The 13,892-nt window shown below is 40.8% G+C and overlaps 1 protein-coding gene and 1 long non-coding RNA gene across 2 annotated transcripts in view; one reads left to right on the forward strand and one right to left on the reverse strand.

The window, feature by feature from the left end:
* The window catches only part of LOC136256245 (uncharacterized), a 71,605-nt gene that overhangs the window by 20,464 nt on the left and 37,249 nt on the right, over positions 1–13,892 (forward strand). The gene's annotated exons all lie outside the window — the stretch shown is intronic.
* LOC136256244 (uncharacterized) overlaps positions 1–13,892 on the reverse strand; it is a 68,954-nt gene that overhangs the window by 12,806 nt on the left and 42,256 nt on the right. The window contains exons 10-13 of the mRNA XM_066049174.1: positions 11,524–11,616; positions 11,250–11,471; positions 11,012–11,167; positions 10,126–10,959 (exon numbers count right to left, since the gene is read on the reverse strand). Coding sequence (XP_065905246.1) covers positions 10,126–10,959; positions 11,012–11,167; positions 11,250–11,471; positions 11,524–11,616 — 1,305 coding nt within the window. The remainder of the gene's footprint in view (positions 1–10,125; positions 10,960–11,011; positions 11,168–11,249; positions 11,472–11,523; positions 11,617–13,892) is intronic.

The following is a 13,892-nucleotide window of genomic DNA, read 5'->3' on the forward strand; positions in this document are numbered from 1 at the left end:
TCTCAGCAAGGACCACAACCTCCAACCCTGTCCCCTGAAGTCAGAGCAGCTACCAGTAGAGACACCTTCCTTAAACCCCATGCAGTCTAGTCAAGCCACCCCCTCTTTAAACTTCATGCAGTATAGTCACACCCCTAATGAATCATGGCCTCGGTGCCGCCGATTTAATGAAGGGAGGTGCACCCTAATGGATTGCTCCTATTGCCATGTGTGTATCAAGTGTGGGGAACATCACCCTGCAATATACTGTGGGCAGTCTAGTAGGAGGGGCCGTGGCAGGAGTCAAGCTCCCCGCCGTCGACCATACTAGAAGCAAGATTTTGGCAGTGACAGTTTCTTTATGATTGTAGTGTAACACATGTTTTTGAACATAGTACCAATGATCAACTAAATTTCATGTTAATCAAGACACACGGTAGTGTGTCGTGCGGCCCAAGTAGCCGGCGCGCCACACCATGAGTATATTTACAGGAAGAAAGTAAACGCGATTTTCACACCTTTGTAGCTCCATGACTCCTTATCCGATTGAATCCAAAGTTGCTACAGAAGTGTCAGCTAGGTAGGGGAGTCCACAGTCCAAATTTGAAGAAAATCGCTCCAGCCATTTCCGAGATACAAGCGGCCAAAGTTTGGGTTTTTTCTTCGTTTTTTTCTTCTTCTACTTCTTCTTTTCATACACTTCGCAAAATCCGACATAAAACACGAATGCGTGCTCCAATCGGGCTGAAATTTGGCACACTTAAAGGGCTCATTAAGGCAAATCTCAGTACCGAGTTTGGTAGGAATCCGATGAACATTCACGGAGTTATGACCGATTATTTGCATATAATAAGGTCAAAGGTCTGTCACACCCACAGGGTATACCACTTGAAGGAATGAGCTAAAAATTGCTATGTAGATGGAGTAACTATTGTAGGAGTGCCTTTTTGTGGTTTGAAAGGAATCCAGTTAAAGGTCATCGAGATATGACACAAAACCCAACCTGTGTCACAATTACGCGATCGATTTTTATGAATAAAAAAAACTATTAGTTTTCACGCCTACCAGGCAAACCGTTTAGAGCAGTGAGCTGAAAATAGGTGTGTAGCTGAAATAATTATCATAGAAAGGCCTTGCAATAGTACAGAAGAATCGGATTACAAACCACTGAGTTCTGATTCCAAAGCCAACTACGTGTAGCATATGCGAGATCGAGATACTCTAATAGAACAGTCACCCTAATAGAACATTCAACTACGTCTATAACTTACTCCATTATAGAATTATATGACATTGCAAGTTATTCTGTAGGGAGATCAGCTACAAACGGTTAATCGTATAGACGATTCAGCTACAAGCAAGTCACCCTGTAGAGAGTTCAGCTACAAATATGTTGCTGTAGAGATTCAGAACATTATAAGTCCCACTGAAGAGAATTCAGCTATAAACAAGTCACCTTGTAGAGACAACAAGTCACTCTGTAGAGAATTCAGCTACAAACAATTCACTGCATAAAGGGTTCAGCTACAAAATAACTACCCAGTAGAGAGTTCATCTAGATCAGCTACAAACAAGTTACTTTATGCAATGTTCAGCTACAAGTAAGTCACTCTGTAGAGAGTTCAGCTATAAACAAGTCACTCTGTAGTACAAACAAGTCACCGTGTAGCTGGAGAGTTCAGAAACCAATCAAAAAAACCACTCTGTAAAGAGTTCAGCTATACAAACATGTTATAACTCTATAGAGAAAGTTATAACTCTATAGAGAGATAAACTAGAAACAATTAGTCATCCAGTAGAGAGATCAGCTACAAGACATCACCTTATAGAGAGTTTAGTTACAAAGAAACCACCATGTAGAGAGTTCAGCTGCAAACATATCACCCTGTAGAGAGTGCAGCTATGAACAGATCACCCTGTAGAGAGTTCAGCTAGAAAAAGTCATCCTGTCAAGAGATCAGCTAGAAGGATCACCTTGTAGAGAGTTCAATTACAAACAAATCACCCTGCAGATAGTTCAGCTACAAACAATTCACCCTATAATATATAGATATCAGCTAGAAGAAGTTACCTTGTACAGAGCTCAGCTACAAAGATACCATCATATAAAGAGTTCAGCTGCAAACAAATCGCCCTGTAGAAAGTTCAGCTACGAACAGATCACACTGTAGAGAGATTAGCTAGAATAAATCACCTTGTAGAGAGTTCAGCTACAAAGAAACCACCATGTAGAGAGTTCAGCTGCAAACAAATCATCCGTAAAGAGTTCAGCCAGAAACAAGTTCACCCTATAGAGAGATCAGCTAGAAACAAATCACCCCGTAAAGAGAGCAGCTACAAAGAAACCATCCTGTAGAAAGTTCAGTTACAAACAGATAACCCTATAGAGAGTTCAGCTAGAAACAAGTCATCCAGAGATCAAGTCACCCTGTAGAGAGATCAGCTAGAAACAAGTCATTTTGTAGAGAGATCAGCTACAAAGAAACCATCCTGTAGAGAGTTCAATTGCAAACAGAAAATCCTATAGAGAGTTCAGCTAGAAACAAGTCACCGTGTAGAGAGATCAGCTAGACAAAAGTCATCCTGTAGAGAGATCAGCTAGAAAAAAGTCATCCTGTAGAGAGATCAGCTAGAAACAAGTCACCCGGTAGAGAGATCAGCTACAAAGAAACCATCCTGTAGAGAGTTCAATTGCAAACAGAAATCCTTATAGAGAGTTCAGCTAGAAACAAGTCACTGAGTAGAGAGATCAGCTAGAAACAAGTCATCCAGTGATCAGCTAGAAACAAGTCACCCTGTAGAGAGATCAGCTACAAAGAAACCACCTTGTAGAGAGTTCAACTACAAACAGATAACCCTCTAGATAGTTCAACTAGAAACAAGTCATCGTGTAGAGAGATCAGCTACAAAGAAACCATCCTGTAGAGAGATCAGCTAGAAACAAGTCACCTGTAGCGACATTAGCTACAAAAAACCATCCTGTAGAGAGTTCAGCTACAAACAAATCACCCTGCGGAGAGCTTGGCTACAAAAAATCACCCTGTAGAGATATCAGCTACAAACAAATCACCTTGTAGAGTGTATAACTAGACACAAGTCACCCAGTAGAGAGATCGGCTACAAGAAGTTACATTGTAGAGAGATCAGCTACAGGAAGTTACCTTGTAGAGAATTCAGCTACAAAGAAACCATCATGTAGAGAGTTTAGCTACAAACACATCACCCTGTAGAGAGATCAGCTACAAACAAGTCACCCTGTAGAAATATCAGCTAGATACAAGTTACCTTATAGGGATCAGCTACAAACAAATCACCCTGTAGAAATATGTGTTGGAAACAAATCACCATGTAGAGAGTTCAGCTAGAAACAAGTCACTCTGAAAAGAGTTCAGCTATAAACAATGGGAGTTTCAGCTACAGTTCAGTTATGTATAAGAAGTCACCTTATTACCTACAGTATGATTATGTTTCATTGTTAAATATACAAATATTTTTAGTCAGACAAAAAATTGTACACACATTTCTTCCTTTGTTCCACAATTCCTGCAGAAAAGAAAAAAACAAGTTAGAAGGAAGCACCAAAGCCAGTTAATGGCTGGCTTTGTGGCTTGCAATACAAAAAGAAGTGATATCTAAACCAAAACAGCCAAGCTGTAAAAAAAGAGTGCGGCCCCCAAAATGGCCAGGATGAAAAAAGATGTGAAATCCAAGGTGGCGGCCAAGAAATGGCTGTAATGGTAGGTTAATGGCAAAAAATTTAATTACGACAATTCAGGTGAATTTGCGTTACCTCCTCCTGTTTTGGTTTAGATTATAATATTATTAAGATAGTGTATATACTGTATACAGGGGTTAAACGGCCACACCCCAGCTATATGCTAAAGGAGTGGCGGTGGCAACAATGAAGGTAGCACAGCAGTGTTATCTAGTTTTTTATGCTGTGTAGCTCAATCAAATACTGACAAACTGTGGCAACTGGAGAGCTGCAGAAGACCAGCAGGATGGGTCACCCCCAAGTTCCTGTGTTTCAATCCTTCACCTCTCAACTGGAGAGACTGGGAGGCACATCTAGCCAACCACCCAGAGAGGTCCCTACCCCACTATGTGATCCAAGGTATCCGGGATGGGTTCCGGATAGGTTTTGACTATGCAAGTCACAAGACAAAGAAAGCAAATGACAATATGTACTTGGCCACAGAACGCCCACAGGTAGTACAAGAGTATCTGTTGAAGGAATGCAGAGAAGGCAGAGTGGTTGGCCCACTCAACCCTGCAGTATTGCCACAGGTGCAAGTAAGCTGTTTTGGAGTAATCTCAAAGAAAAATGGCCAGTGGCGCCTGATCGTAGATCTGTCAGCTCCTCAACCAGACAGTGTCAATGATGGCATCAATCGAGAGTGGTGTTCAACATTGTATGTGAAAGTTGAGGATGCAGCAAGAGCAATATCCCGGCTAGGGAGAGGGGCCAACCTGGCAAAGGTAGACATCAAAAGTGCTTACCGGCACCCAGACGACCGTTTGCTACTAGATATGATGTGGGATGGTAATCTGTTTGTTGATTGTACACTCCCATTTGGTTTAAGGTCCGCACCAAGGATCTTCTCAGCAATTGCAGATGTACTGGAATGGAAGGCAAAATTTGAAGGGATCCCAATTATCTTGCACTACTTAGATGACTTTTTAATTATATCCCCGCCCAGTTCAGATGAAGGAAGCAGGCACCTGCACACATTACTGGCACTATTTGAACGCCTCAGAGTGCCAGTTGCACCAGAGAAAGTTGAAGGCCCAGCTACCTGTATTACCTTCTTGGGTATTGAGATTAATACTAACCAAATGATTCTCCGTCTCCCTCACCAAAAACTGCAATCACTAAAATCAGTGGTAGCGGAATGGTTAGAAAAGCTTTCATCAGCTAAGAAGCCGTCATGCTCAGTAAAGGATCTTTAGTCTCTGGTGGGCTTCTTACTTCTTACAACATGCTTGCAAGGTAATCAGACCAGGTAGAACATTCCTGCGCAGGATGTTCGATTTGTTAAAGGGGTGTAAGAAGAATCAACGGGGGGTACGTCTAAACAAGTCCTTCTTGTCAGATCTAATGTAGTGGCACTTATTTCTAGAAGAGTGGAACGGAATAGGAATGGTAGAGAACACAGCAGAAAGCCCCCCAGACATTAACCTACATACTGATGTGTCAGGCTCCTTTGGGTGTGGTGCATGGACAGGGAATCAGTGGCTCCAACTTCAATGGCCACACGGTGTAGCTGATTGGTCAATTGCAACTAAAGAGCTAGTCCCAATAGTAATTGCAGCCCTGATCTGGGGTGCTCAGTGGTGCAACAAGTTGATCTTGGCCCACTGTGACAACCAAGGGGTGGTAGAAGTTATCAATTCAGGTTCCTTGAAGGATGCTACCCTAATGCACTTACTACATGCCATATTCTTCATAGCAACCCACCACGGTTTTGCTATAAGGGCTGCACATATACCAGGGGAAAGGAATACAGCAGCAGATGCCATCTCTAGGAATAACCTGACTTTATTCTTCTCACAGCTTTCAACAGCTCAGTCACACCCATCCATCATCCCTCAGTCAGCAGTGGACTTGGTGATTCTTCAACAGCCAGACTGGTTGTTGCCAAACTGGTCCCGGTTGTTCAAGAACTGTTTGCTGCAGGCATAGCCTCCTCAACCAAGAAGGTGTACACTACAGGAACAAACCGCTACATGAAGTTCTGTGAGGCTGCAAAGCTGTCTGCATACCCAACAACAGAAAATACTTTAATGTTGTTTGTAGCATATCTTCATGGAGAAGCCTTATCCCCAAGCACTGTAAAATGTTATCTAGCAGGAATTAGACACGACCAGATTAGGGCAGGCTTTGGTAACCCCCGGATAGCTCAGATGCCTCAGCTTGAGTATGTGCTAAAGGGAGTCAAGAGATTAGCCAAGGCAGGTTCTCGTAAGAGACTCCCAATTACTCCACCCATCTTAGAGGAACTGAGAAGAATATGGGGAAAACAGGTGAATGATGCAGATATGAAGATGTTATGGGCAGCATCTTGCTTATGTTTCTTTGGTTTTCTAAGATCTGGTGAGGTGGTGACCCCAACAGTCAACACATATGATCCAGAAGTACACTTGTGCTATGGTGAGGTGTGGATAGACAGCCACACTAACCCAAAAGTTCTCCAACTACGGATAAAGGCCTCCAAAACTGACCCATTCAGGCAGGGAGTGATCCTATACATTGGGTGTACAGGGTCAGACTTGTGTCCAGTGATGGCAGTGGTCAGATACATGATGGTGAGAGGCACTAAGCCAGGCCCCTTCTTCATCAGGAGAGATGGAAGATACCTGACGAGGGATTACTTTGTAACAGAAGTCAGGACAGCCTTAGCAGCTGCAGGTCTCACAGCCCAGAACTATGCTGGTCATAGCTTCTGTATCAGGGCTGCCACAACAGCAGCTCAGCAGGGGCTGCAGGACTCTCTGGTCAAAACCCTGGGTAGGTGACAGAGCATGGCCTATACCAGGTATATCCGAACACCGAGGGAGATTCTAACCAAAGTGGCCAAGGCTCTGGTTAGCAGCAAAAAGATATTAAGTAAAACAAAGCATTTCAGTTATGAACAAGTCATGTGTGTTATGTATGCGTGTTGTAGACATTTATATTAGATAGATATATATGTTCACATTGTCTGTTATTGTTACAATAAAGAATGGAGGTTTGGAAGGTCAGCTTGGGTGAGGTTCCCTCCTGCCCCAGGGTTCGGATACAAATCAGGGGCAGGAGCTCACCCCTGGGTGTAGTGGAAGGGGGCCCTTCCCACTATCTCTCCCAAGCTGAAGAAAGTAAGCTATTGGCATAGGTACAAACTCCAGTTCCATCTCCCTACCAAAGCCAAACAGTAGGGAATAAGGCTAGCAGAAGAGGGGCCCCCTCAACAGCTAGAGAATCCTATATATTAAAAGGTTCAAACTACACCAGTCACCGAACCTGCCAAACCTCCACCATAGAGTTTTGGTAGGATGTGGGGCATCCTTAAAGCGTACATCATATTCAGGATGACACTTATTAACTGCTCTTACCTTTAAATATATTTTGTACTGTGTTTGTCCTATCAACAGTTACAACATAACCTGATTACTTGCAAACTTATTACTTGTTTTTATCTTCATTTTCATGTATCATACACATAATTATGTGACCAAATCTTGTCATTGATGTTCACACATCAACAGATTGTGATATGTGGTTTTACCCAGTATAACTTTGGAAGGCTAAAAGCTATTGGTTTGAAATCTTGCCCTATACGTACGTAGTATTTAACTCAATTACAGGTATAACCATGATTGTGAGCAGTTTTCTTTGTTAATGACTGAATCTGAACACAACACACAACTATGAGTGGTAGTGGAGGTAGTGAAGGTATAACAAAAATGGCTGAGCAGTCTCTAACCTTACATTTAGGGATATCAAGATCACATGACCCACTCAAACACATAGAAAACATCTGGGCAATTGTCCAAATGTGTATATGTATGTATTTAGCCTTGTGTTCAAGCTGGCCTGTAGTGTCCAAGGTGATATTCATCTTGAAAGCTTCACTTGTGAAAAGCAGCCATAAAAATTCATAGCAAACTCACCTTACCTTTCTGTACTGATATTGTTACCAAAATGAAATATTACAGTTGGTAAGAGGCTTTTGGTATACGTTAAAGCATTGCCGCGAGTGCTATATGAAAAATAAAACATGAGGCGCATGACCGAGTGCTTTATTTTTCATATAGCACTCATGGCAATGCTTTAAATGATTTATGGAACTTTCTAGTCATGTAGCTTCACCATACAGTAGGACCAGTGGCGTATCTAGACTTCTTACTTCACCCAGGCACTGGGTGGGCAAGCCACTCAGCCACATACACATGCCCATCTTCATATGGACATCAATATAACATCTAAAATGTGTTGTGCATCACTATCTATGTGCTATACCTACACTAACTGCATACAAAATAGCTAATATCACTAGACACAAATGTTGACTACTATCGTCTTCTTCACACATACAATACAGCAATGCCTAATACTCGAGACTTGGATTTAAATTAAAGCACCAGGTGCTTATACGATCACGTGACAACTGTGGACTAAAGTAGTCAACCTACAAATAGAATAAATGAAAACATCGACTAAACAAGTACTCCATACCTTTGGACTAGTCAGTAGTTAGTTATCATCTACCAAGGCATCACACAGCCATACGGGATGCATGTCTCAAAACTTGCTCGCATCTGTTCACATCTGAATTTTGAAATTGACTTAATCTTGAATGGGCGCTATTCACCACACTATGAAACATTCATTCAGTCCTTGTTACGATGCTGCAGTTGGTAGTTACGTGATCTTTCTATTTACATTGGAAATACCGCAATCGAAACCAATTCAAGATTGCCGTTTCTCCTCTGGAAAGAAAAGCTTGATTTGACGTGGATCAGCGCTGCATAAGTATTCTTTACAATCATTAATATTTTGTGGTTATTCAACACTGATGGTGAAAAGCATTTACCAGGGCACAAGTCAAATTAACCAGGGCCCAGGCCCGGGTAGACCCGGGTGTAGATACGCCACTGACTAAGACTCATAATTAACATGAATTGCACAAAGTATTAGCAGCCTGAATACACACAAACTAGTTTAACATGCGCAGTTCACCATAGTTTGGCATAGTAGATGTTCATTGCGTATTTTGGCAGGTTTTGCTTACAACCCACAATCAATTCTATTGTGACACATGATGAAGTGTTTCCGTGATATCTCCAGGACTTGTCCGTTTATATTAACAAACGTAATAGCAACGTTACCTTCTCCCACCCATCATAAAGCATTTAGGAAACGATCCAGTGGTAAAACTCGTATTGGCTGGGGTGATTGACCATTCAGCACGGTGAGGGCCATCAGCCTTCACCGGCTTGGGTGAATGGTCGTACTGGCGTGAGTGCCCCGGGCTATTAGCCTGCACTAAAGCACGTGGGCAACTGTGTTTTATTGCCCGCAAAGAGTGCTTTATTGTACAAATAAGGCACTTTTTGCTAAGCAATAAAGCATTTTTTGTGGGCAATAAAGTACTGTCTGCCCTAAAGTGCACTTTATGAAATTTAAAGTACACTTTTCCCTTTGATCTCGCCCACGCAAAGTTCTATAATAGTATTTACCCTTTGTAACAGTCATAGCTACTAAAATGCTGCTGGCCTATCACAGCCACCTGTTCATAAGACCAAAAAAAATTTTTGGTCTGAAACTGTCCGTTAAATATAAGTTCCATTATATCAGCTTTTAGAAGTAACATTTGTGACTGGATCTGCAAAAACCGGTCTTATCGCCCAAGACAGGAAGTTTGATTTTTTCATACCAACACAAAGTTTTATGAATGCACTATCAAATTTCACTGTCACAGTCGACCAGAGTAAAGTGGTCTGCTTTGCTAGCTGCTTTTTTCAAGCACAGTGGCAAACCGTACGAGTGGTCTGGGTCTTGATGGGGCCCTGGCCAACCAGGAGATGGCTGTGTGTGGCTGTACAGCTCTGCGGTATTGGACAATGCCCTGTGCTGTAAATTTCCTTTCATTTTAGCCAGTTTTGAGTCTTAAATGGCCCATAACTTGGCCTAATTCACCCCAAAATGTTCTTCTTCAATTTTTAAAAAGCATCTTGTCTGCCTTCCAGGCCCCTGCCTCCCACCCTTTTGGAGCTCGCCTGATACAACCAACCTCGGTTTAAAAACTATCTAAAATGGCGGGAAACTTAGCTGTTGATTACTTCTTGAGTTGATGATCTGGAAGGTAATAAATTGTTGTAAAACGTTTGAAAATTTGGTACGCATAGCTACCACCATTAGCAAGCTACAACACTCTGAATATTTAAAACTGGCATTTCTCTATACTTTTGAATGGGCAATAAGACCGGTTTTCCCAGAGGCAGTCACATTTATTGTAACAGATAACCTGCTGTTTTGCAGTGGCTAGGGATTCCTCTATAATGAATAAAGAAAAATAACCTCCCACCTGCATGAAAATCTCAAATGTTGTGGAGAAGAAACAATTTTCAAGTTTGACTGGCCTAACATTTACTGTGTTGTCTCACCTTAACATCATGTAGGGTATCAGACATTACATTCTGGGGACTTTGTTTGGCAGTGTTGATCCGATCACACAAGTGGTCAATGGAAGGTCTGACTGGTAGGATGTTTAGACACTGCATTATCACTGGTAGTAGAGGATTGGTAGTGATCTCATCTAGTTGATGTTTGTGACGTTGAACTTCAGATAGTTCAGTATTTTCTGAATCAGTAGGAGTGGGTGTACTTTGTGTTGCTACTTGTATGAACAAAACTCCTAAGGAGTAAATGTCAGAAGGTCTGGAACAAGTTGCATAGTTCTTGATCAGTTCAGGTGACATATAATCTTTGTGTTGTAATGTTGTTTTCTCATTCAGTTCAGAATTTTGTGGGCAAATGTAATCCGCAATCTTTGCTTTTCCATCTTGACTGATGAGAACATTACCAGCATGGAGGTTATTGTGTATCACTCCATTGGCATGTAAGTATTGTACTCCTTTAGCCATGTCAAGACACAAGTCAAGTTGTACATGAATTGGTAGCTTCCCTTTCATCTTAGCAGTAAAACTGTCAAGGTTATCAGGCAGCAGTTGAGACAATAAGATAGGAGGACCATCAGGAGTTGGTTGTGTAATAGTGTAGTACTGTTCAATGTTAGGATGTTCATGTGAACCAAATATGGCATAGATGTTTTCAATATCTGCCACAAGCTGGTTGATCTGGTCAACACTGGTATCAGGATATCCAGGGAGGAGGTTCTTGTGGATGATCTTACCAGCATATGTCTTGTCACCATAACTGATCCTCCACGCCTCCCCATACCTTCCACTTCCTAGCAACTCCTGCTGGACCAGCTGGTCCTGTAGTTTACATGTTAATACATTAAACAGTATCATATTAGTAGGAACACACCTGAGGTATTGTTTCTCTCCTCCTCTTATCTTTCCTTTCTCTAAACTGCTTCACTAACAGCTTGTTGTCCTCCTTGAGTTTAGTTAGTTCGTTATCCTTCATCATCAGTTGTGAATCCTTCTCTGATAATTCACTACTGACTATTTTGTTCTCTTTCTGTCAAATTACAATAACAATTACAACAGGTTGTTATTATGTGATATTCTTACAGTACTAGACACAATTATGCTTCTGTTACCTCTTTTCTTGTAATCTCTTCTTGCAATTTAAAAACATTTGCTTGTGTCTGAGTAAGATCATCCTCCAATCGATCATTTTTCTGTGATAATTCAGTTCGTAGCATCTCGCTATCCTCCTTGAGCTTTGTTAGCTCCTTCTCATTTATTATCAGTTGTGAATCCTTCTCTGATAATTCATCCCTCAGTTCACCAAATGTCACTTTATTTTTGTCCAGTTGTATCTATGTGTGGGACAGTGCAACTACGTATCTAAAACTTGAAATTGTACCATACCATTTGTAGTTTGCTTTCTACTTGCAGCTGATCAATTTTCTCCTTACAATCAGATAATTCACTTTGCAGAAACTGCATGACTGCTGACCATTCCTGAAATAATACAAACAACATTTTGTAACATACATACAGTAACTACAATATGCTTAGTAGTACTGGTAGTACTAGGATCATGAAGGTGGCCCAAAATATCATCCAAAAACCAGCCTTGCTTTTCCTTCATGACAGTTTGGCAGTATTGATTAGGCATAGTCAAGCCCACAAAGTGTTCAGAGCAACCCCAAACTCTTCCAACAACTTTCTATAAAACTTTGACTAATATAATTTTTTCAACTGACTGCCTGACTTACTACTGCCTAACTGCCTGACTAACCGATGCCTGCAGCCAAGCATAACTCGACCATGGTTAAAGGCTACAGGCTTGATTTCTCCACTGTTCAGCATTGCTTACATACCTTTTTGTTAACTGCAGTGGCTACAATGTATACATCATGAACTTACCTTTGTCCTCCTTTGCCCTATTTCTTTCTACACTACCACTAAAGTGTTGATTTGCGATAATGCATCATGGTTTCAGTGCTTTAATTTCCCTAGTGTGAATGAATCAATTGCAGAGGCACTTCTCGTACTGTTCTTTATTTTTAATGCTGTACCAAAAACTGAAACTGAAGTGGAATGGCCACTTCACTGTTTTGTAAATGATGGTTGGACCTCAGGGCACGTGTTTAGTCATAATTTCCATAGTTATTGGATTGATTGCAGAGGAGCTACTCATACCAGAGTTTGCAAAATTCCAAATAAGGAATAACAGAATAGTGGAATAATAAAATACCATAAAGCGGAAATTTTTGCAAGGTATTTTTTTGTGAACAAATAGAAACTAAAAATTTTTGTAATTATTGTGGAAAACGTTACAACAAATCGATCATCCTAGAATAGGCTATGTGTAGTAGCTGGCATAGCTAGTAGATATACATAGAACATGCGCTTTAGGTACAATTTTTGTGAGGATCTTTGTGTAGCCACTAGTTGTGTCAGTGTTTCAATCGCTTGCTACAAGTTCCTGGCTAGCTATAGTGATAGCGCGGTAATGCTATTCCACCTGGCTGTTTAACTAACAGTTTATATCACCACTGTGTACATCTATGGGGATGGAGTGTCTTACCATGGATTCTGATACAAGATGGCACAGTGTTCTTGAGGGAGATGACAATGCTGGGTGATGCTTGTAGCACAGCTCTTTGGTTTCCTTTCTGTTTGAAGTAAGTGTACAGTGACATTGACTTGGCACCGACTTGTAAAACATGACAATGTGGATTACAGTTTTTTTGTGAATTTAAATTATCTCGCAAAATTCGCTAAACTTTTAGCTTTGCAAAAAAATTCCCACTATACAGTAACAGTTGTTTCTAATTTTACAAATAGTTACTTATATATACTCTAGCATAAGCAATCAATTATCAACCAATGTCTATTATCAGTCAACTCAATGTCTATTATTGTCAAATAGATTCTAAGTTCAATCACTGAATTTTGGAACACTAATCTGCCTCATGCTGCCTTGCTTTGTTGTTGTACCAATTCTATAACATTGGACAGTTGGTGAATGATGAGAGGTTTGTTGTACATTAGTCTATACTCCTTGGCATAAAAATGATATTGACAGTGTACAGAGCACGTTGTTTCTTATGACGTATGTTTATCTAGTATGGCCAAGTATTTGTAGTAGAGCATCTATACTTTTAAAGTCAGACTATTTGAAAGGCTATATCAGACAGTATCTAATACCACATAATCTAAGTACCGCATACTGCATAACTAAATACTGCATCTGAAAACCATCACACTACGTGACAATATTATCTTTACGAAATTGTTAGGAAGGAAAGCATGCCTTGGAACACACCAACATCTAGAGAAGCTACTCAGTTCTCAGCAGTATTCACATCAGATACAGCATACAGGCGGCTGGATATAATTTTTATTAAAGGTGGACCAAATTCGATACCAGTGGTATCGGTATTGGATTGGTATCGGTATTACAAGGTACAGATACCACCAGTAGATACTCACCACTTTTATTAAACCATCTCTAGCTAAGTTTCCAGTAGCTAATAACTTAGTTGAGCTAATTGGTAACTTAGTTGAGCTAACAAAGTAGCGAAACAAAGCCTTTGTTACTCTTATCCAAGTATTGCTGCAATTGCTCCATGTGTATTCTAATATATTAGAGGATGTGAATCCTTTGTAATTAAATGGCAGTGCAGTTGTTCCTCAGTCAATAAGTTTATGACTACTTGGCTTGCTTTTTCATGAAAATGTTTGGTTGAAAAGTTGTTACAAACATTGTACGATTATCGACCACCCAC

This window comes from Dysidea avara, chromosome 5 (assembly GCF_963678975.1).
Source record: "Dysidea avara chromosome 5, odDysAvar1.4, whole genome shotgun sequence".
In the NCBI taxonomy this organism is placed as follows: Eukaryota; Metazoa; Porifera; class Demospongiae; order Dictyoceratida; family Dysideidae; genus Dysidea; species Dysidea avara.